General features: G+C 35.1%; 1 protein-coding gene across 1 annotated transcript in view; it reads right to left on the bottom strand.

Annotated features, from left to right (window-relative positions):
* Window positions 1-23,154, bottom strand: part of LOC110099422 (alpha-mannosidase I MNS4) — a 54,715-nt gene that overhangs the window by 20,682 nt on the left and 10,879 nt on the right. The window contains exons 4-9 of the mRNA XM_020826564.2: window positions 17,570-17,656; window positions 15,481-15,539; window positions 12,922-13,111; window positions 12,337-12,409; window positions 1,563-1,672; window positions 295-345 (exon numbers count right to left, since the gene is read on the bottom strand). Of these exons, the coding sequence (XP_020682223.1) occupies window positions 295-345; window positions 1,563-1,672; window positions 12,337-12,409; window positions 12,922-13,111; window positions 15,481-15,539; window positions 17,570-17,656 (570 nt within the window). The remainder of the gene's footprint in view (window positions 1-294; window positions 346-1,562; window positions 1,673-12,336; window positions 12,410-12,921; window positions 13,112-15,480; window positions 15,540-17,569; window positions 17,657-23,154) is intronic.

Below are 23,154 nucleotides of genomic sequence, written 5' to 3'. Positions count from 1 at the left end.
ATATGCTAAACCTTCATTAAGAAAATAACTACGTGGATACATAAGCATTCATTTATGCCAACATGCCACACACATCTTATCCTAGTCATATACATATTTTGTTGTATCCTTATCACATTCTGAAGATGCTTAATAGCTAAAAAATTTTACAAGAATGCTCTGTGATCCCAATCGGAGGATACCCTTGCAACAGAAAACAATAATAATAACTACTACTACTAACAACCATACACAACCCATGCCTTAGCAACCCCACCAGCATAAGATATAGCATGGAAAATATTTTTTACTTGCCTTTAAAAGGTACTCGTAGAAAGAATCAATGCTTGTACCAATACCAGCATCCTGCACAAACAAAATTACAATCAAATACATCAGTTACAACTTACAACCACAGTTAATGATCCTATGATGAGTGGTTACCTAAAAACATTATTTAATATTATATGTGGTTCCTAGCTTTTGCATAATTTTGAAGATAATTCAAAATTTCTTTTTTTAATCAAGTATTCATAAGACTACAACCTTCGATAGTTCGCAACCAAATTGCAAGAGCTGTGGTGACAGAACTGTGCAGCCTGTAGTGTAGTGACTTGGTTATGAAAGCCTTGTATTTCAAATATAAGAGAAATCAGCTTCACAAAGTTGATTGTTACACTAAGTTACGTAAGATTATGACTGTCAAGACAATTAGTAATTTCGACTTTTAAATGTCCGTGAGCATGTCTGTGCAAATGCTCATATGTATACTGAATCCATAACAACATAGCGTGCTTTCTGCCAAGTGGCCTACTCGTCATATATGGAATGGACTCTAGAAAGCAACAAAAAAGGATAACAAAGGTTCTAAGTTCTTCTTCTATATCAACAGGTTATGAAAAGAATGTTTTTGTCTTCTTTTTGGTAAAACATGATTGGAACTGTTGCAAGTTTTGCTTGAACCTAATACATTAAATATAGTAGGTTTGATATCAAAAGTGACGCCAGTGACAACCATTCGCCATCTCTAGCCCTCTCTTCCCTCTCTTTAACTTACCCCTTTGTTTCCTCAGACTCAAGACAATCCATACAGCCAAACATCCAAATTCGTTCACCATTCAATCTCACTGCCCTGTTCTCTCCACAAAGCATCTTTTAAAACTAGCCAAAGTATAAACGACTTAAAGTTTCTCCCATTTTAGAGGAAATGTTTAGGAGCAAAAAATATTGTAGGCTATATATATATATACCTACATAAACTTGTATGTTTGGATGTAAATTTTAGTTTGTCTTCATCTATGTTTCAAGCCCAGGTCCATCCTCAACTCTCAATCTCCTCACTAAATATCAACAACCCCAAATGTAATAAAAAGCATGAGGACTCACAGGATGCTACATAAACAAGTCAGCATAAGATTATTACCCATCATTTTTCCACTACGAATAAATATTTTGTGTTATATATTCTATTTGAATGTTCAGCTGCCACATGAACCACTTCTAAAAGTGACCTAAGCTAAATTTGCTACATTTAATATCTAAAAAATATTCATAAGTATCATACTCGGACAATTCGTTATTACCTTTTGGGTCCATTCACCCGAAAATACATTAATATGAGCACCAACAAGGTTTATTTTTGATCTCCTTGCCCAGATTCCTCTAACTGCATTCTTTGTCACTTGTTCAAAAACTGCATGATAGACCCATTATTAGCATTGCTCCATTAAACATATTATTTAGTCACTATACACAAAATTTCAGAACTGTTATCAAACAGAAGAAAAGGAGAAGCTTCCCAAGTCAATTGTGAGGATATATTTTCAGAAATAATTATTGAAGTACTGACTACAAAATGACAAAATAAAATGAAAATAACCTGAACTTCCCACATAAAAAATTGTCCATAGAAGAACGGATTGTAAATTGCATAACCGTTGGCCATTTCATATAGAATCACAATTTTAATGCAAATCATCACGTGCAAAATTCATGATTGAAAAGTAAGAGATATTAAGGCTTTGTTTGATTCTGCTTTCATGCCGCCTAACTTTTCAAAAAGTTAACCTGATCCGACGGCTTGGAGGGGTTGATGGTGATCCGACGGGTTGGGAGGGTGGAGAGGTTGTAGCCGGCGGGTATGGGAGGGGAAGGAGGAGGAAAAAGATAAAACAAAAGAAAAATCAAGAGCCTACCAAAGGGGTTGTTGGGTACTACGTTGGCCTATCCTAGGCTTCACCACTCTCTCAAAACTCATAAGTGGGAGATAGAAATCTGAAATTTAATTAATCATCATTCCCCTCGTACAAAGCAAAAGACCTCTATATATAGGCCTCAATAATAAAGAAAAATATAAAGACTCAAATGCCCTCGGGGCTACAATAAGAACTCGCTACCCATAGGGGAAACCTAGGAAAACTAAAATACAAAATAAATAAAACATAAAATACATCAAAAGTAAAGGCTCTGAATCGTAGCCGTCGATCTACGATTCCGTCGATGGTACACGTAAAAATCTCTGAATGATGTCCTCATCATCATGTGTATACTTGTGTGTTAAGGCATGGGTGGGAGTGTCAAAGAGATGGACTTCATTAGAATGAGATCGCTCAATCTTTTTCCAAAGAAGCTTTGAACTCCGCAAAGCCATAGAAGTGACCCTTCCTATTTTAATAAATTCAAAGCATTTAAAAAAAAAAAAGCAACCCTACTTAGAAGTTCTCTTTCTCTTCATTAGAAGTGCTTCAAAGCTTTTCAAAGCTTCAAGCATTTAATTACTGATGCAATCAACTAGATAGAAAAAAGCCAAGAGGGGAAAACACCAGGACTAGTAAGAACATTTCTCGATTCAAAACTTGGAATGCCAACATCAAATAAACTTCAAAACAAACAAAATCCAATCAAACGAAAAACTAAATTAAAAATAAAAACAATTACCCTTAGAACAACCGACTGGCGGTTTCCTCACATGCAACGAAATAGTAGGCAATATAAAAGATGTGCTAAAGGGTATGCAAACCAAGGGTCCACCACAACTACAAGGGTCAACGTCCACCAAAACTCCTCCGGCAAATGCTACCAAAATCAGCCAACCAACACCTCCAATAGCTCAAGAAGAAAGATACAAGTGGAGTGGAACTTGCAGAGAGAAGAAAGAGATAAGAAGCCCAAGATGAATTTGAAGAGGGGAAGAAAGAAATGGAACAAGCTCTCAAGGTTTTCCAAGAAGAAACCCTTTGGTTTTTTAAGAGAACTTAGCTCAACAATCAGCAACCTTTCATGCATCAAAACATCTCTTATGTATAGGTGAAAAGGGGCAGCCAAACAGCCAAAAATCACCTCCAACCGATCCAATCAGGACAGGGGAAATGGAAGGCCAGCAGGCGGTCAAGAAGCAGCACCCGAAGAGCCAAAAGGGGGACAGGAACGGGCGGCCAGGGGAACCGGAACAGGCAACAAAGGGAGAAGAACCAGCCATGGGACAGGCGCCAGGCGGGAGAAACCGAAGAGCCACAAGGAAGCAGAAAGAGCAAAAATCCACTCCACATAAAGCTTAAAATTAGGAGAACTTCCCATAGTAATGAGCTAAAAAAACAGCAGCTCAAGTATTTATGAGCTGAAACATAGCAGCCCCCAAGAACACAGCAAAAACCAATCAGCCAAGCCCAAACCGAGAAGCAACCAGCAACCCAAGAACCAAGGCACCAAAATAGCTAGCACAAACAAGGTTTGTCAAGCCCAAGCACTACCTACTCATGATCATTGAATATTTTCCATCATAGGGTAGCATAAAAAAATTAAAAAAAAAAACTATAGCATTCAAATTACAATAAAAAAAAAAAAAAAAAAAAAAAAAATAAAACATTAAAATTAAAAAAAAAAAAAAAAAAAAAAAACGGAAATTTGCATGCATCGATTACATGAACTATAGCACCTCTATGGATCTAATTTACACTCAGACAAATATTAGAGTTGCCTTGATTCAAGTTGAAACAATTTTGCCTCTCCTTATTTGGTTTTTTTTCCTAAACTCATTTGAAGATTTCCAAATAACCTCCAAAGGTGTTCAAGTGCATGCTAGCAACCCTTAAGACCATACCCTAAGTTCTCTTGATCTATTTATCAGATTCAAGCCAACAAATAATTCCTATCTCTCACATAGAATCTCAATCTTAGCATCTCATATTTGCTTAACTCAAATTAAGCAAAAAATACCTCAATCCTAGAAAACAAAAGTTTTAGTATCGCTTCTAAATTTTTAGTCCAAATACTAACTATCGTGTCTCTAAATTTTTAAATGTATTTATTTAGCTCAATTGAGCAAATATTCTGATTTTTACGACCCAAAAGTCATTAAACATTCCATAACCCTTAGCCTAATAGCTATAATTTAAATTACATTCTCCCTTGGCCCAGAAGCTACAAGGAATTCCATGATTAGTTTAGGCTTCAAGCTAAAGGCCAAAAATCATAATCTTCTTGCATTTAATTGAACCCAAATCAAAAAAATATCACAAAATATTTGACACAAAGCATATAACAATCTGTATCTCTTAACATCAAAAGCCATAAGATCTTTCATGTCTCTTTAGCATGAAAAGCAATCGGAACACTTTTCTTCATTTGTTTTCATCCAAAGTCGAGTAAACTAATTCATCTGCTAACTTTGGACCAAATCCTAATTACAATTGAACGATGAACTATGAATCGGAAAGATGAACCCCAAAATGAAACACTGAATGCTTCAAAAATTAAAGCTTGAAGACCCAAAGGCCTAGTTTGTAAATTCAATCGGCTTGTATGAAGCAGGAAACTTAACTGACTTTTTTTTTTTCAGATTGTAGAGAGGCCCCCATATTATTTTGCAGTTGATTTTTGTGATTGATTGCTTGTTTATTTTAAGTGTGTAGTAGAAATACATGTTTTTTTTAAGATTTATTCTACTATTTTGCTTGGGGCTGACCACGATATTTTATGCAATAGGCTCTTAAAAAGTTAAGCTTGTATCTATCAAAATGTAAGCAATCTTAAAATTAACCATAAGATTTTTTTTTTTCAAAATAAACTTACATAGCTTAACAAAATAAAAGTAAACTATTCAAAACTAAAATGAAATTCAATATAGATTTTAGCATGCAAATTCAATATGAAATGCAAATTCTCACTATAGATTTTAGTATGAAATTCGATATTTCACTTATTGCTTATCCATAGGAGGATGCCAATCAACCAACATCAAACTCAGTGTATTTAGCTAATAACTATTATGTGCATAGTCATGTGAGTCATATAAACATATAAATCCCTCATCTTAAGGACTAGATGGCAAAAAAAATAACATCATATGCATAGCCTTGTCAATCACATCGTATGGTGAGTTAGCATATATGCACCCTCAAAATCAGGCATCTTAGTTTAAGTGCTTAGGCTTTAAGTCCTCTTTCTTAAAATCAAAATAGAGCAACCTATATTACAAATGAATTGAGACTAATACTGCATTATTTTAAAGGCTCTTAGGTGGCTTTAGCTTGCTATCCATTCTAAACAAGATTGCAAGCCCAGAAATAGAGCTAACTTAATCTCAAGTAAGGTTTCAAGTTCTTACATCTCATGCTTTTCAATAGATTTTGGTTCGAATTTGATGAGGACATCGATCAGAGGTTCAAGCATGTGTATCGTCGGAGACAGCGCAGATCGACGGCTACGATTCAGAGTCTTTACTTTTGATGTACTTTAGGTTTTATTTAGTTTGCATTTCCGTTTCCTAGTTTACCCCTATGGGGAGTGTTGTCTTATTGTAGCCCAGAGGGCATTTGAGTACTTTTCATTTCTTTGTATTTGAGACCTATATATAGTGGTCTTATGCTTTGTAAAAGGGTAATGATTATTTGAATGAAAATTTCTATCTTGTTTCTTCTTCTTCTTGCATGAGAGCTAGAGAAGGGAGAGAGCTCAAGGGGAGCAATCGCAAGGCCCACCAGTCGTTGGAAAAGCCCGCGGCTCGTGGTTAAGTTTGTTTCCATTCTATCGATGCTTCCTTCATCCTCATCCAACATCAAATTCCCCTCCCGTTTATTCCCAATTCGAACCCTAATTACTCCCGCCGACCACCTAAGGGAATCAACCGCCGGCCTCTCCCTTAGCCGCCGGCCACCCCTCCTCCACCACCTCCTCCCCGACCACCCACCACCGGCCACTTCCCCCAATTCCCCCCACGTATTCAAATTTGAATTTCAAAATTGTTTAAGCTCCAAACTTTCCAAATTTGTCAAAACGTCATATTAGGAAAGTCTGAAATGCCATTCAATCTAATTTCAATTAGATTGGATAGCTTGATTGGATAGCTTTATTTTCACCATAAAGTGGAACTCTCTATTTTGGAAACTTTGTAACTCCCCACATCACCCTCTCCCCTCACACCATGCCGCCGGCCCCATGAGGGTTTTCCCTCCCCATTGATTGCTCCTTTAATGCCTCATCCGATTTGAAATTAAAAATTGATTTCGAAGAATTTTTCCCTCCCAATGTACTTAATCCTGAAATTAATTTTAGTTTTAAGTTTTAAACCTCCTCCCTCTCTCTCTATAAGCCGTCGGCCCCCCTCCTTGGCTCCCCCTCATTAATCCCCATTAAATGCCTTAATTCCTTGATTTGAAATTTAAAATTCAAATCAAATTTCCCTCCAAACTTAATCAAATCTGAAATTAAATTCAGATTTTGATTAAACGCCGACGGAAATCTCAACATCATACGATCTCCGTTCTTCGACGTGGGATTTGAAGACGATGCCACCGTTGGAGATTATTTGGATCGAGTTGTACCTACTCCTGCGAGCGTCATCGACCGCCAACTTCCAAACTACGATTAGAGCCTCGACAGTCAACCATTCCCGCCATCCTTGCCACCGTCAACCTTTCGGTGGCTCAAGGCCATTGGGGTTGCTACCGTCCTCATGGCATTGTTGGGTATGCTAAAGACCTTCTTCCGCTAAGCCCTACTTGAGTGTGAGTGAGCAAGGTAACTCATTGTGAAATTTCTAAACATTAGCCATGGGATTATATTTTACTCCGCATTTGTCTTATTGTGATAATTTCAAGATCTATCGCCAATTGTGCCCAAACATCAAGTTTGTAATTGCTTATCATAATAACTTTGACAATTGAAAACTCTTGGACCTCACCTTACGATACCTTAATCTTAAATAGTATTGCAAGCCCAGAAATAGAGCTAACTTAATCTCAAGTAAGGTTTCAAGTTCGTACATCTCATGCTTTTCAATAGATTTTGGTTCGAATTACTACATACTGATGGTTAGCACCTTATAGATTTAAGGTTCAAAGGTGATATTCTTTTATAGTTACATCATAAGTTTTCACCTTCCTAATTATTTCCTCAATCTTATGTTGTTAGAATATATCAACTTGACATAAATTTAATTTCAAAATATAAAGCCAACATAAGATAGTATTTAAAATCTCTAAGTTTTTCATAAAAAATTCTAAGTTGATCCAATCATTTTTTAAATTCTAAAAATCAAATATTTGAAATCAAGTTAGCTAATGCTTTGATAAAAAAAATATCAACCACTATTTTAATCAAAAAAAAAAATTCAATAGTTAAATTCATTATGATGTAATTAACAATAGGGATTTACCCTTATTAGAAACCAACACTCCAAAATAAAATTAATCAAATTCAATCATTTATATTGTGTAGAGAAAAATCTCATGGCATAGAAAAATAAAAAACATTGTTTGGTATTAAGTTCAAAATTCAATTCAATGTTGGTAGAGTGGTAAAAGATTTTAAAAGCATTCATGATGGCTATGAATTTAGAGAGATTAATGAAGGTGATAGGCTATGATGCACCGACACTTCTCCTCAAAGAGGCATGCAGTGTCCGACACCGTGTCCGACACGACACTTGTCCGATACTCCTCCAACACGTGTCAGATACGCCGAAAACATGTCCGATTAAAAAATATTAAATGCAAATTGGACGCGGATGTACTTAAATATTTTATGAATTTTTTTAAATATAATTTCTTGTATTTTGCGGGATTTAAACTAAATTTCTTATTTTCTATCCACAACACCAAATCAATATCCGCACTTAATTCCCAATCATTGAATTTTCTCATTTTCATTTCTTTTTGGCAGTGAAGATATTTTCATATCCTCTCTCGATGACTGATAAATGGCATCGACGTCTGAAATATTAATTGTTATTTTTTGAAACTTACCAAAAAAAGCTAATGTACATGCTCGGTACCGCTAGGTATCACTTAGTACATGCTCGGTACCGCTCGGTACATGCTCGGTATCGCCCGGTATCTTTCCATACAAATAACTTACGAACTTTAAAAACAAGAATAACTTCAAGTATCATCATCTTCCTGTTGTGAGAGAAATTGGAGAGCACATACTCATTTATTCAATCAATGAAGATGAATAAAATAACTCCACAACGAGCTGAAGATTAAGCTTATATGCATACAAATCTTCGTCTTCTATCAAGAAAAACCCCACTTTATATGACATGTGATAACAAGATGTGGGATGTTGCTGGAGATGGGTTCGAGTGCCTTGATGATATGGGATTATTGGAGGTTGCAAATCTTTCTCTAGATAAACCAGAGTTGGAAGCAATGATATTCAATGATGATGATATTAAAGGCCAAAGATCAACCTCTGAATCTAATTCTATTATTCCCTCTATTGAGTAATTGGACCTTCATGTTGTACTAAATGGTTTTTTGCTTATATTTTTTTGGTTGTACTAGACATTTTGTATTAAACATATTTGTGTTATAAGCTAAACAAGTTATCATGAAATTGATTTATTATGCTTGTCATTTTTAATATAATGTCACCTTAATTTCTATATATTATATTAAAAATTTATTATGCCATGTCCACGCCGCACCCGTGTCCTATATTTTAAAAAAATGCCGTGTCTCATGTCCGTGTCGTGTCGTGTCCGTGTCGACGTGTTCGTGTCGATGCATCATAGGTGATAGGATCATATTAGATTTTGCACTAACTTATTATTTTGTAATTGCTAAGACATTATTTAAAAAAAAGATGAATATCTCATCACTTATAAGAATGAATTTAGTAAAACTTAAATTAATTATTTTCTTATAAAAAAATAGATTATTTAGATTGCAAATATTATAAAGTTATTCAGAGTTAAAGTTATGCACTCAACATCTCTTATTAGTTTTGGACTTTAAGATGAATGCATGAAATATGAAAAATAGTGTAAAATATTGTCCTAAAATTAAATGAGGGCTTTTAAAGAATATTAACAAAAATATTTTTTAGAGTATATTTAAAATCTTAATATTTGAACTGTGCGTGAGGAATCTAATGTTATGTGTGAAAAAATAGTTAGTGATATTAAAGATATTTTAATGTAAGTGCATGGAGTATCAAAAGGAAAAGCCCCTAATAGTAAAAATAGTTGATAGAATATGCAACAAAAGATCAAAAAAAAAGCTTTGTTACAAAAATTGTTTTATATGTAAAAACTCGAAAAATTAGGAAAGATAAAAAGGGCCCATAAAAAGTTTAAGAAAGCAATAAGTAACATTAAGAATTTAATTTTTTAAAATTTATATAAGAGATTAAATACTACGGAGGGTGAAAGATGTATACATAAGTTAATCAAGCAAAAAGATAGGATAAGTATTTAGTTCAAATGAAGTGCATTAAAGATTAAAAAAAAGTGTGTTTTTAGAAGATAAAATTCAATAAGGATGGATGAGATATTTCGTTAAGATTTTCAATGAAGATTGTGATAATACAATTGACTTTGGTGACCTTAACACCCTAAATTGTTTAAAGAGATTTTTATTTTTATCGTCATATTAGTAAAACTGAAGTTAAAGAGATTTTAAAGAAAATGAAGTGTAAAAAAATAGTTGAACCTGATGATATTATGATAGAAGTGTGGAAACGTTTAGGAGATAAAGAAATATCTTAGCTTATGAAATATTTTAATATTATTTTGAAAACTAAAAAGATGTCAGATGAGTGGAGTGTATTGGTTCCTATTTTTAAAAATAAAGGTGATGCGCAAAATTGTACGAATTATAGAGAAATTCAATAAATGTGTCATACATTAAAATTATGGGAGAGAGTTATTGAGCAAAGGTTATGATGTGATACTAATATTTCTCAAAATCAATTTGAATTCATGTTGGGTAGGTCAAATATGGAAGACATACATTTATTGAGAAATTTGATGGAGAAGCATAGAGAGAATAAAAAAGATTTTCATATGATATTTATTGATTTAAAGAAAGCATATGATAAAGTTCCAAAAGAAGTGCTTTGGAATGTTCTAGAAAAGAAAGGAGTTAATAATGTTTATATTTAAGTCATTAGGATATGTATGCATGATTGCATGTGTTACTTGTGTTCAAACACAATGTGGTTTGACCAAGTATTTTCCTATTTTAGTTGGATTACACAAGGATTAGCTTTAAGCCCATAACTTTTTGCTTTAATCATGGATGTTCTTACTAGACAACTGTAAGAGGATGTACCCTAGTGTATGCTTTTTGCTGATGATATTATTCTTGTTCATTAGACTAGAGAAAGAGTTGAAGGAAAACTTGAATTATGGATGTCAACCTTAGAGTCTAAAAGTTTTTGTTTGAGTAGACCTAAAATCAAATACATTGAGTGTAATTTTAGTAGTAATAGATCTAGTGGGAGGATTGTGATTTTGGAAGATCAATTCATTAAAAAAAGTATATGTTTTGGATATCTCTAGTCTATTGTTCAAAGTAGTGGTGAAATAGATGGAGATATTATTAATAGGATTCAAGTTGGATGGTTGAAGTGCAGGAATACATCGGGCCCATTGTGTAATAGAAAAGTACCCCTAAACTTAAAGGAAAATTCTACAAGATAGTGATGAGACCTGCAATGTTGTATGCAGTAAAATGTTGGTCATTAAAAGAGAAACATAAAATAAAGAGTTGCATAGATTAGGATGCTCAGGTGGATGAGTGACTTTACTCTTAGAGACAAAATGTGAAATGAGTATATACGCGAAGAGGTTGGAGTAGCTCCAAAGACAAATAAGATTAGAGAGAGTCACCTTGGATGATTTAGTCACAAAAAATGTTAGACTTCCAATGACATGATTAGAAGAGTAGATGCACTAGATTTGGCATATGTTAAGAAAGGTAGAGGTAGACCTAAAAAGTCTTAGTTAGAAGTATTAGAAATGACATTTTTTTAGATTTGGATGAGAATTTGACTCTTAACAGGACACAATGAAGAAAAAAGATTCATGTTGCCAACCTCACATAGCAGGATAAAGGCTTGATGTTGTTGTTGAGTTCAAAGTGAAATAATACTTTTGTCCTTTCACTACAGGAAAAACGCCGAAAACCAGCGGTTTTTTCCGGCGGTTAGCTTATATTAACCGGCGGTTTTTTTAACTACCGGCGGCTTTACGGCGGTTTTTGTGCCGCCGCCCTTACCGTCGGTTTAGGGACCGCCGCCCTTACCGGCGGCTTATATTTGCAAAATCACCGGTGCAGCCGTCGTTAAAATCCGACGGCCAAACCGCCGGTGGTGCCGCCGGTACTACCGGCGGTCCTAAAACCGCCGGTTAGAACCGCCGGTTTAGGGCATTTTTCCTGTAGTGTTTAAAATAAAATGTTATTTTTATGTTATATTATATCATAACATATTTCAAATATATTGAAAATAGAAAAATTCTCTATCAAGAATAAGATGATGAAGAATGATAGAAAAAAAATAAGATTAGAGAGAGTTGCCTTGGATGATTTAGTCACATAAAATGTTAGACTTCCAATGACATGATTAGAAGAGTAGATGCACTAGATTTGGCCTATGTTAAGAAAGGTAGAGGTAGACCTAAAAAGTCTTAGTTAGAAGTATTAGAAATGACATTTTTTTAGATTTGGAGAATTTGACTCTTAACAGGACACGATGAAGAAAAAGGATTCATGTTGCCAACCCCACATAGCAGGATAAAGGCTTGATGTTGTTGTTGAGTTCAAAGTGAAATAATACTTTTGTCCTTTAAAATAAAATGTTATTTTTATGTTATATTATATCATAACATATTTCAAATATGTTGAAAATAGAAAAATTCTCTATCAAGAATAAGATGATGAAGAATGATAGAAAGGCATCATTATTGGGGAATAGCCCAGGGTGAGCCCATTCAATTTGTCCCCTTCTCCCACTATAATAACTAAAACTCTTGATGAGGAGACAAAATAATAATTGAGAAAGGAAATTGAAGTCATTGCAAAAGAGTTAGAAATATATTGTCAGCAAAGAAAATTAATTTCACACAAAACTTACTAGGATTATTAGTAAGGCGACTCAGCACTCCAAATTCCAATGTCAAAGTACCACCACCAGCTGTTGATGTTATCTAAAAACATTCAAACTGAATGTTAAAATAGCTTCAAATTGATTTTGGCGCAGGAATCCTGAACACTACCAACTAACAGGATAAGTCATTGCATCAACAATGCAAGGGTGCGTTTTAACTCAAGAATACCAACTAAAACATGAAAACCCTTGCCAGCACAAATAAAATCAAGCCATGTAGAATAAGAAGTAATGAAGTAATGATTATAGATGGATAAACAAGTCTAAGTGAAGATATAAAGCATGCATGCAAAGAAACATATTCATCAGTACTCATACTAGATCAGAACTTCACGCCACGCCATTTTTGAGGAAATGCTGGAGCAGAAATATAATATTAAATTTAGAACACTCTTCAAGCAAAGTACACAAAAAATCTAGAAATTAAATATGAAAAAACCTAGTATTTTACTACAGGTTTATAATTGATTCAAGCAGACTACTTAAGATAAGAAAATCAACTATGAAATAAGACAAGTGAAATCAAGAAAGCAGAAGAATTTATAAGCATGCCTGGCTTTCATGTTCATCGACACCCTGTAAAAGATTGACCGATCCAAATGGAATTCCTGTAAAATATACCACAGAATTAATTAGCTCATTGGCAAATTTCTTAAAAGAATGTTTCAGGAATTTTATCACAAAGCAAGAACAGAACCTTCTCTTAATACAACGCTCTCCCTCCCCACCCCCGCCCCTCCCCCTGTTTCAATGTTTCAAAAGACGCCAAAAGCTATGCATGTGTGCACTGAGTACGCCAGTGATGCTCCACAATAATTAAATCAAAAATACCCCCATCATAAGCTCTCAGATTTCCTTAAAAATCAAGAAAATGTCCACAGAATATCCTCCAATAGAGTCCAAAAATAATCCCATCAGTATCCACAAACAAAGTGACTTGAACCAATCATTTTCTTAATAAAGACTAATATAAGCGTCTATTGGCAATTAAACTATCAAAAAGTATTGCAAAGTAAATAAAGTATTCCATATACAACAATATAAAGATTTAAGAAGCACTGTATCCATCTTTGCATACAAACGACATGTGCTGAAAAAGTCCCAAGAAGTTAAGAAAATAAGCATCTTCAAGTAGAAAAACAAACTAGTAAATATTAATCAAAGACATTGGATAAGACAGAAACCTAATAATTAAACAAAAAACAACCAAACTTTTAATTCTATAAAATTTCTTTCCAGATTCATTTCAACCATGAAAGAAGTATGACTTCTCAAATAAATACAAAAGCATGAGTTTGGTAAACAAGATGGATGAAATTTGTATTAAGAAAATACTGGATCAAAGTAGGTTCACATGCTATACACTATCACAGTTTTCATTGAAGTGCACCCCTCTGTCTCTCATCTGCAGGCATGATATGTATTGTTCTAGGCCACAGCATTGAAATAAATTCAAATAAAAAAGTAAAGATGATAGGTAATGCGAAAAGGTAAATAAAGGAGTTGTGAAAGACAAGAGGCCACTCAGATCTTTTGTATGAAATTATCCACAGCCATCACCCTCCAAAGCCTGAATCGCCAGACAACAAGAGACTAGTTTGGCGAATTATATCACCTAGGAAAAAAGGCTTTCCTGAAACCTCTCTTGATTAAGTTGGTAAGGGTTTCTAGCTTTGAAATACTTTCATCTCTGCAGGGACTAGAAATTCACATATGGTCGCTCCTCAGCTTGGATTCTCTTTTTGCCTTTCTGCTCATTAACTGTCATTTGCAATTGAATAAAATCAAACAATTCATCTCAGCAATGGGGCAACTTTGTCCTTTTTTAATGACCGTGCACCCTTCTCAGTAATATCATCATAAGCAGCTTTTAGTTAGTTTGGTTATAGTATTACATGTAAATAAAAAACAATCCATCAAACTTATTACAAGCAACCTCAAAGCTGAATTCTTGAGATTTCAAGGGTTTAATCCACATAAGAAAAATAATAAATTGTACTTTTAAGTGCTAATACAGAACGGTTGGAATTTGGCCAAAATTATATTTGTAATGCACAAAGTGGAAATTGCCAAAGAAAGAGGATAAATGTTTGAGCAAGTTGAGAGATAAATTCACAAAAAATAATAAAAATAATGATAATCTAACTTCTGGCTGCCTTCAGACATAATCCACTGTATTTTTTTACGTTGGATCTGAAGGGACTTGAACACTAAATTCTATGTTATCATATAAAAGAAAGCAAATTATTTGATGATTGCTTTAAAAAATGGGACTTGCACGATCTTCCTGATAAATCTTCTGTTTTGCATCCATCCATTATCTTAAAGTCGAACTTATGATGCAGGACTACTTAGATGACATGCATATGGGTTCATTTAGGCATTGCACAACTCTTCGATTAAAATAATTTTAGAATAAAGTTACGAGCAATCCTCAACGAAGATTCAAAATAAATAAAGAGGTAATTTACTTAGGCGAAATCGCATGCTCGGAGTTCCGAAGTTTTCAAGATAAATAAGAAAATATAACAATACAAAGTAGTAGCCTTCAAAATAATCCCTAATCTAACAACGAGAATTAGGATGCAAATAAAGCACGCTCAATTCCTATGATTACTACGCTTTAGCAAGAGCATTGGGAGGAGACTTTGCGACTACAATCACACCATTGAGAATTTGGACTTAAAGAAATAAGATGCAAGTGAAACATAATAGGATAAAGGTTGTAATCCATGCATTGGCTCCCATCAATGCAAGGCCTAGCATATACATAGTTAAAAAAGATCATATGAGCACATGTGGACCTCGTCAATGCTGGGTCAAAAAAGGGTTGAAAGCCTTACTCCCTGCATTGAAAAGTTGTCTCAGTATTAAAACCCGGACCTCAAAATCATATAGCATCAACCTCATCGTTGCTCCAGGTCAATTGAGCATATTCATACCAATAGTAAAGAGTAGGAAAAATCAGTGCGATGCTCATGTTTATCAAATCTGATGACGCAAAAATGCATGAAACCAATAACAATGTATTCACGTGTTCAAGTATAACAATATTTAGTCCATGGTTTTTTCCACAACAACAACACTTCACCAAATTCACGTTTAAAATGCCTGAACTTCCAGATTGCACCAAAACCAAATTGCCAAAATTTTAGCTCTTCGCCTTCACTCTGCGGATAAAATACAAGTGCTACGAAATGTAACATGGTACAAGTCATGGCAAAGTTTATGCAGGCCCACAAGATGGTGGAAAGAAATTAACAATGCATAATCATGTATATTCAAGAAACAACATATGCACAAATAAGAAAGATAGCGAAAATGATCAACTTAAAATAATAGGAAGGAAAATAAATAGAATAATGTAATAGGACCATAAGTTGTGCAAACATGCTTGCATAAATTAGAGTAGCATATCATGTAACACTCAATAGGATGAAATGTAAAAGACACAAAACCAACCCACTAAAACGTTTTGCAAAAGGCGAATGATAGTGAGTCATCTAAAAATAAGACATAAATAGCAACAATTGTAGCAGGAATAGTAGTAGCCACAGCCACCGCCTTGCATCAACTAATTTGGGATCATATCCTCCCTCCAATCACTAAATCATTTGCAAAAGGCTAACGATAGTGAATGCTACATTAAGTGCCAACTCTATAAATTACGCAAGCCCTTTGCGATAACTTCCAGCAATATTATCTTAGTCTACCTCTTTTCTTTTATATTGTTTTCACATTAATTCTATTAACATGTCCTACCATTGTATCTTTATCCCTTTGTTATAAATGACCAAATAACATAAATTTATTTTGTACTATCTTACCTCTAAAAAGTGTCAGTCTTACCATCTCTAATGAGAAAAGGAATAAAATAGATCCTTGACTCTTTACGAAAGACTAAAACAGTTCAAATATATTAAAGAACCATTTTGACTCAACTCCTTAAAGAATAATGAAAATAGTCCCACAATGCAACTATTTTGATTTATTTTTAAAGACATGTGGGACCAAAATGGTCATTTAATATATTTGAGGATCATTTTGGTCCTTCATAAAAAGTCAAGGGATCATTTAGATCCCTTTCTCCGTCTCTAATATTACCAATTTCACTATATATGTATAATTTTCATTATATATGTAAAAGAAGAATGTTACTCCTACATCGATTAATTTTACCACATACCAGGGGCGGAACCAAGGGCAATTCCCCCCTTGAAAAAAAAATCATTATACTATTATTTAGATAATTTGTCCCTCTTCAATCTATTTTTTAGTCTTTATTACAAGGGTTTTTAGGCATTTGCGCCCCCCTCCCCCCCCAAAAATGTTAAAATACTATGATCTTTAGGCAATTGCCCCCAATATAATTAAATACATTGTGTGGATGTGTTATTATTAGGTAATGATGAACCAAATACAAATAGAAATAGTAGATGTGTTATTGTTAGGGAATAATGCAAGTCGAACCCCGCCAGGGAGCGCTGCCCCCTGGACCCCTGACATATATAACAGTTACTTAAGTTCCCCCCTCCCCCCCTCGTCCCCTGAAATTATAGCTGGTTCCACCCCTGCCACATACTCATCTCATTCTCATTTTCACCAAACCCAATTTGTTTGTCCATGGCTTCATTATTGCTCGAATCTAAGAAGCAAATATAATAATAAAAGAATACTTGAGGCCATGAATATCATCACCACATGCCATTGATACCATTAAAATATTATAAATAAGAATGGGGATCTATGCCTCCTTCGTTAACAAATATGATATATGGCAGATAGTCAATCTGCAGGAATGAGCAAACAACCTGTGCAAGTGAGGCTTTTGTTAATCTAGATACATGATTCATGGACAGAACAGAGTGTAGAGTGTTTATCATGTCAGCTAATGTTGGGATTAGTTATGGCATGTTTGAGGTATATAAGCAACCACCCACATTTCCAAACTAACATATGATAAAGTCAAATCTTTTCTACAGCAATACTATTGACACAATATGCAATTTTAACAGAAACGAGTGGAATCAAACTCATAAGGATGAATAAATATGGTTCAGAAAATATGATAAACTACAACAAATTAAAACAGTAACACAAGGAAGAAATTCACTTAGAACCAAATAATGGAATAACTGACACAAATACAACCTTAGATTAGTGCATGACTGATGAAATTGTGTCACAAAAAATAGCATACCGTAGAATAATCACTTGCAATAAGATGAGCAGAGAGTAAACCACCAAGAACCCGGATTGTTGTCTCAAACACAGAAACTGTCTTGTTCTGCACATTGTGAATCAATACATTACAAATGAAACAAAGATAAAGTAAGCAACAAATAAAGTAGACAAATGATTTCATTGTAAAATTTAAATTTAGAGAGATAAAAGTAATATCAAAAAGGCTATTTTGGCCAATTTTCCTAAAATAAGAGGGAAAACTTCCTCCACTTTAGATGTTACTAATCTATTATGCCTTTCTTCTGCTGTATGTAGTTTGTAAGTTCTCGTCAATGGTGCATAATTTGGAAGGCCCTAGAGCCCAATTGGCCCAATTATGGGGAATGAATGCTTAATACTCTACCAACAAAACACAATAGACTAGTGCTAGGAAAGCATGCTAAATGTCAAACAATAATTTTTATGTCCATGCGAAGATGCCCAGTTTTTTTACAATTTCCTGGCCAGCACATGTTGATGAATGCCATAAAAGCAATGCAATATTACCATACAAAATAAACATGCTGCGCATACATAAAACTAATAAATTTTATATACATGTATGTATAATTGACAAAATACAGGATTGGCGAAGTATGTTAAATATGGCATGAATGATGGAAAAACAAATCACTATTAATAGCTAGCAAAAGATCATATTGCATTTAATTGTACTGCAAACAACTTGATTTATTACAAGGCCCATATCACACGTTTAACCAGTACGCACATGGAAATGTTAGCAATCCCAAGTTTTCAGGATTGAAAGATAAGCTCCCCAATATGATAAAATGTCCTGATACCTTCAAAATTGTTTAATTTGATCTTTCAAAGCTTCGAGTTGTCAAATCTCATCAGTGCCCGCACAGAAATGATGATCATTTCTTCCAACAATGACAATCAAAACTAAACTCTCAATGTTCTCAAATCAACTCCATTGATATGAAAAAACAATTACGGATTACATTGTAGAGGAAGGAGCATGCAGAAAATAGTATTCTTATTTATTACACATTGCATACAGAAAGGCAGCTGCGCTACGCAATGAGTGGCTAGGATTAGCAGATTCCTTAGATGACTGATGGTTGTGATTAGCTGCATAAGTTACTAATCTGTAGTTGTGATGGGCAAAATACAATATGTGGTTGTACCTTCTAATTATCTAATTATTATACTTTGTAGTATTATACTATTATCAACCCCCTCATAAGATGATGGTTCTATGGAAGCATCAACTTGCCCCTTAGAATACTGAAACGTGCAGTTGGAGAGCCATGCTGACAAAGTTTGCAAATTTATCTTGGGTGGAGACATCGTGGACTGAAATTTCTTTCATTTTGAAGCAATACCGGATGAAATTGTGGTTAATTTCTATGTATTTGGTGCAAGCATAAAAGATAGGATTATTGACTAGTGCAAGCCCCGATATGTATCTTAGTATAGTGGAGTTGCTTAAGGTAATAGAATGCCGAATTCCTTTGGTTACGATGAAGCAAGATGATGTTGGTGACAGTTACAGCAAGTGCTCGGTACTATGTTTCCGTAAAAAATGAGATATAAAACTTTGTTCCTTCACACATCAAGATATGAGGTTCTAGCCACAAAAGGCGCATTCGCCCATTCTAGATTTTGGATCTTGATGATCACCAACACAGAATGGTCATAATAGGCTATGAGATATAGGTTGCCACAATGTATGGGTAGCCCATAATGACGTGTTTCTTTAAGATATCTAAATATTTGTTTGAGATGTCAAAAAAGAAAACCAAAAGGATAGTTCATAAGTTGACATAATTGATTGATGGTAAAGGATATATCAAAACGAGTGATGGTCAGATATTATATTGATCTCATAAGATGGCAGTATAGAGACGGGTCAGTGAAAACAAAGAGTAGAATGCAAGGTTAGGAAGATTTGGTCGTGAGAGGATTCAAGAGGGGTTGTCAATTGATCATAAATGAGCAGTGGAGAAGATTTTAAGTTATATTAGGGATGGTGTAGGGGGTAGAGGTTGCATGAATACCAACGAGATGAGAAAGGGTGCCTAAATTGTGCAAATGAAATGTACCTTAAAGATTCTTGGGAAAAAAAATCAAATATGGCAATGTAATCAGTGCTAGTAAATATGATGTTGTCAATGTGGATCAAAATGTATAGTTTGGCTTTATGGCTTTTGTAAATGAATAGAGATAGATCGGCTATACTAGGAGTAAATCCAAGTCATTGAAGATGTCCAGAGATGTAGCAAACCTCTAGCAAGGAGCTTGCTTTAAATCATATAGAGCTTTCTTGAGAAGACAAACATGGTTTAATTGAGAGTATTGGAAGCCTTGCAATTGATCAATGTAAACCGTCTCATTTAGTTTGTTGTGTAGCATTGGATACATCTACTTGATTTACTATCCAAACATGTGTTGAAGATTTGGTGAGAAGAAAACGAATGGCAGACTTCTTTGCAACAAGGTTGAATATTTCGTCATAATCAATACGAAGGTCATGCTTATAGCTTGATGCAACAAAATGGGCCTTGTGCATGCGAGGGTGTCGTTGGAGTTGTATTTAATTTGAAATGTCCCTTTACAGCCTAATATGTTCGAAGTTGGGAATGTAACATATTCAAGCAAAGCTTGGAATTCTTGAGACCTTTGCAGCCTAATATGTTCTAAGTTGAGAACTATGAAACTAAATATCATGTAACATATTCAAGCAAAGTTTGGGATTCTTGAGACCTACTTCTTTCCATTTGTGATCATTAATAGTAGAAGAATAGTTAGTTGGATTTGGGTTTGTGGTGGCATGAAGAATAGTTGGTTGGATTTGGGTTTGTAGTGGCATGAAGAAGGTTAAAGATCAATTTGAGTTGTGTGATCTAGTATGGGACCCAAGTTGTCATTTGTTGTATGGTTGGGTGTGGAGGTTCCTATGTGATCATGGGGGAGGAGGTTGGAAGCAGGATGGTGGATGGAAATGATTACGATGAGTTTGGAGTGGAGGTATTTAGTAGGATAAACGTACCCGTGTTGGTTTATCTGGGCATGTTGCTATTGCTCACGGTGCCAAAATATATGTCAATTTGGTGTTCGGAGATTGTGCAGAGCATGACGGATGCTGGAGAATGATATAAGGATCAGCGGAGAAAGAACAATTGATGGAAATTTTAAGTTCGATTGAAAGGATAATGCTTGGTAAAAAAAGATTGCATCATGAAAGAGTACATGTTGGATATGTAGGTTTTTCCTTAGATGGGTCATGACATTTGTAGCCCTTATGCAATTGAGTGTAGTCCAAAAAGATGTAAATAACAGATTGAGGTGACAACAAATCAATGGATTAAGGACTTAGTCATGGAAAGCACTGGCAACTTAAATTTTAAGGTAGGAGTAGGTAGGTTGTTTATTGTGAAGCAATTAGTAGGGAGACTTCTTGATGAGGACATCGGAGATCAACGGCTACGATTTTTTTTTAGTTATTTATTTATATGTTTTTGTACTAGTTTATTTTATATTGTTGTTTTTCCCTTTATACCCTTATGGGTGGTCATGTAGTGTTGTAACCCGAAGGGCATTTTAGTCTTTGTTATTTTTCTTTTCATGAGGCCTATTTATAGGCTAGCTTTCTTGTATTGAGGGATGATGATTATTGAATGAAAAAAATTTGGCTCTTGTGTTCTCTTTGTGAGTTCCGTCTTGAAGATCTCTTAGTGAGTTCTTCTCTCCTAGATCTCTGTGTGAGTTCTATGGAAAGCCCAAGGTGAGGGCAAAAGCAATACCCGCCAGTCGTTGGAAGCGTCCTCGACTCGTGGTTTGTTTTATCTTCTTATTTTCTTTTCCCACATCTTGTCCAATTCTTCCCACACCCGCCAACCTCCACATCCCCCACCACCGGCCATCTCCCAACTAAACCACCACAACGTCTTTCCTACCAAGCCAACCCGTTAATTCTCTACCTCATCTCCCACCCAACCCGGCACCACCCCCAACCACAAGCTCATGCCGCCAGCTCCCTCCTTCAATTCCCCACATGATGGTGAATTCAATACGTTAATGACTTTCCATATTCACCCTACGAGAAATTAGGGGAAAATAATTCAAATTTTGAATTTTGAATTCTTTCCAATTTTGGATTTCCTAATTAGGAAGGTATTATGCATGATCCCAATCTAATTTCAAAATAGATTGGATTTAGTAACAGCCTTCCTAATTCCTTTTTCCTCCTTGGGAAATTCCCTCCACAATCCCCTCCCTCTCCTTGATGCCGCCGGCCATGTATGGGTGGAATCCAATTAATGCTAATTCAATGTATTAATTGCCATTGATTTGGATTTCAAATTTCATAACCTCCTCTCTCTCTCTATGGCCAGCCGCCCATTACTTTTCCCCTTAATTAGGAGCTTAAATCATGGCTCCGAATAAGGATCCATTAGCACTTCAATCAATGCATTAATCATCCATTAATTTGAAATCAAATTTCAAATTAACTCCCTCCAAGAGTATTCAAAATCTGAAATCAATTTCAGTTTTGAAATTAATCCCCCTCATCTAGCTTTAGAATTAATGTGAATCCCAAGGTCATTCCTGCTGCCATTCACAGTAGGAATCCTTGGAAATCTGAGATTTTCCCCCGCCAAGCTTTTGCTCAGGTTTCTGGGCAGGTCCTGTGATCCGTCCAAAGGGTTCCTAGCCTTACAAGCTGCTGTTCAGTTGCTGTCCAGTTGCTGTCCAGTATTTCAAGTTGGTGTAATTTGCTGTCCAGAATTTTGGAGTCAAGAAAACTGCTGTCCAACATCCTTGAGAACCAAAAGCTGCTATCTGAAATCTGCTCCAGGCCACCTGCTTGCTGTCCAAAGACTACAGCAAGGATTTGTTGCTGTCCCGCTGCCCAAGAAGCCGCCCGTTGTCGTCTACTTCCTCTCAAACCAGCAGACTACCACCAGAGCTTCGTAGAACTTCTTTCTTTGGGTAAACTCTTCATCCCATTCTCTTATCCTCTTACTCTACATCTCTATTGTGGTGATATCTTGATACATGGAAATCATGCTAATCTTTTATCCGCTAAGCCTAGTGAATTAGAGAGTTGAGTGAGTAGACACTCCTAGTGATTAATCTCATTGTTAGTCTAGGGATATTTGAGGAAAACCATTCATGTGCGCAACGTTAGATTGACTTGATTGTTATGTGGTCTTAACTCTTACCCGTGTGATTCAACCGTAAGCTCGTTTTCCGTTCTTAATGTTTTATCTCGTCGTTCAAATTATTATAAAGATATAATTAGTTGTTCTACGAATATTAAGTGTGCGAATTCCTTTAAGTAATTCATCTTCGCATGGATTGTATCACATCACTTCTTATTGGTAGTGGGAGAGGGTACCAGATTAATGAGATAAGCAGCCTTTTAATCATGCATCAACTCAAAAGAAATGGGGAAGATCTGCATCAAGTTGGAGTGTTCAGATGTTTCAATGATATTTTGGCATTTATGTTCATTGTTCGGGACTATATTGGTGATGAATACCTCATATGAAGCGGTGTTCAAGATGTGAACTGAGGATTTCACCATCGTCA

Source organism: Dendrobium catenatum, unplaced genomic scaffold, assembly GCF_001605985.2.
Source record: "Dendrobium catenatum unplaced genomic scaffold, ASM160598v2 fragScaff_scaffold_1022, whole genome shotgun sequence".
Classification (NCBI taxonomy): domain Eukaryota; kingdom Viridiplantae; phylum Streptophyta; class Magnoliopsida; order Asparagales; family Orchidaceae; genus Dendrobium; species Dendrobium catenatum.
The sequence above is the reverse complement of the archived record's forward strand: the minus strand, read 5'-3'. Positions and strand labels throughout refer to the sequence as shown.